The sequence below is a fragment of the Agrilus planipennis genome, unplaced genomic scaffold (assembly GCF_000699045.2).
Source record: "Agrilus planipennis isolate EAB-ADULT unplaced genomic scaffold, Apla_2.0 scaffold463, whole genome shotgun sequence".
Lineage (NCBI taxonomy): Eukaryota > Metazoa > Arthropoda > Insecta > Coleoptera > Buprestidae > Agrilus > Agrilus planipennis.
Window position 1 is genome coordinate 34,788 of NW_020439132.1, and position 2,102 is coordinate 36,889.

Here is a 2,102-nt window from a genome sequence, read left to right on the forward strand (position 1 = left end):
GAAAATAATTTTTTTCTCAAAAACGGCTCAATCGATTTAATTGAAATTTATACACGTTATGAAGGTATATAAGGGCTATACTCGGAAAAAATAACAGCTCATAATCTTTATAATAACCATTAAAAACAGGCATTTTTTACCGAAATTATTTTTTTTCTTTATGATAACGTTCTAGAACAATTTTGAAATAAACTTTTTTTTATGTCATTCCCAATGTAGAATAACCTCTCAAATCTTTAAATCGTTCAAACAGGTAAGGCATATTCAAAAACAATAAAAACTGTTTTTTTTATAACATATTACATATCTTTATAACGTCTACAAATTTCATTCAAATCAATTAAGCTGTTTTTGAGAAAAAAATATCTTCTTTTTTTTTTTTTTTTTTTAGATTTTTTCAAAAACCAAAATAGATAGAAAATGAATGATCGTGTCTACGAGGAACGAAGGCTGTTTTGAATGCTATGCAGTTCGCAGTGTTGTGCTTCGGCGGCAAGAACACAAACGACAGACGCTTATAGACGTAGTTAAAAAATAAATCAAAAGAAAAACAGATATCATAACTATAGATCGCCTTTACTTTGCGGTAATTTTGCAGGTTTAAATTTTAATACCATTTATCACATTACTGTTTCATTTTTGATTTAAATAATTAAAGCAATATTTCTATAGTACAGCAAATTTAAAACATATCTTGTATGATTCGATAAATTTATTTTTGTTTTCAGTTATGCTACACTGGTCAAAAATGTTATAAAATACCTGACGTCCTCATTAAAATGTACGGTCCTAAGGTTAACAGTTTGGATCTAAGCTTTAACGAACTTCAAACGTTAAGAGGCCTCGAGTTTTTTCCTTCGCTTCATGAGTTGATTTTGGATAATAATCAACTCTCTGATAATTTAGTTTTACCACCTTTGAAACACTTACATACATTATCACTGAATAAAAACGAAGTGAGTAATAGTACAAATATTTACAATTTCCCTAAAAATGTAAACTATTGTTCAACTTTTCACCTTAACATCGCTGTTCCGTTTAATCCGTCTATTTCATTGAACTCTACGAAACTGAAACTTTCCGTCAATTTGAAACATATTGAAATTCCTAGTGATTAAAATTAAATATTAATTTGAAAATTCATTCTCAATTTATTTCCACTATAAATTACCTTCAATAAATGAGAAAAATGTTTGTTGCGCTCTCACACCCTCGTCGGGAATCGAACCCTGGATCTCTCGTAGCTTAGTGATCAAAGCATTGGTGTATAAAGTCAGTGGTCGCGGCGAACGTGTGACAGCATCAACAAAAATTTTTCTCATCAATTTGAAGTAACATATAATGGAAAAAAAAATGAGAATGAACTTTTAGTCAATATCGAGGTGATATTAAATTTTAAGTTACACTGTAATCATTTCAGATAACGGATGTTGAACTGCTCGTTGAAAAAATATTAAAAAGTGTGCCCAATCTTACTTATTTGAGTCTCTTGGGCAACAAGGCTTGTCCAAATCAATTGTCAGACTCGGACAAAGATGAAGAGGATTATAAAAGATATAGGTATTTAATTACAATAACAAAACAGTTTACAGTTTATTTACAAGTCCTTCATGGTATAAATGCAGGCCATAGACAAATATTTATTAAAAATTATTTTCAGAACTAGCTGACTCAGTTATAGCGGAGATTGTTATAATTTAAGTGTAAGCAAAGATTGTGGTTGTAGCGGACAAGCAAAATGCATTCGTCAGTGACGATTATGTCTAAGTGCGGCAGTGCTGATATACCAACTGCGCCTAGTTTACCTGACTCCCGTGTACCTGCTACCGTGCTGTTATAGGTAACAGGTACAGATCCATAAATACGAATACTATAGACTATAAAATTGAAAGTGTCCTCTAGTTTTGGTTTCTTCTTGGAACTTTTGTTTTTTAAAAAGAACTGACAATCTTTTAAACAAACTTTATTCCAAAAAAAAAACACCTTTTGACAATTACTTACTAGCAATACCCTATGGGCGGAAGCTAGTCAGACATAAAAAGTCTTAAAAGTAAAAGTACAGTAAAGGTGAAGATGCACCTGTATTTATAAATTAAATTAGC

General features: G+C 30.7%; 1 protein-coding gene across 2 annotated transcripts in view; it reads left to right on the forward strand.

The window, feature by feature from the left end:
* Window positions 1-2,069, forward strand: part of LOC108743459 (leucine-rich melanocyte differentiation-associated protein) — a 7,905-nt gene extending 5,836 nt beyond the window's left edge. The window contains exons 2-3 of one of the 2 annotated variants that reach the window (XM_018479030.1): window positions 729-956; window positions 1,421-1,843. In XM_018479030.1, the coding sequence (XP_018334532.1) occupies window positions 729-956; window positions 1,421-1,666 (474 nt within the window). In that variant the 3' untranslated portion in view covers window positions 1,667-1,843. Of the gene's footprint in view, window positions 1-728; window positions 957-1,420 lie in introns of both variants that reach the window. The other variant, XM_018479029.1, reaches the window with a different exon arrangement.
* Window positions 2,070-2,102: the final 33 nt, after the last annotated feature.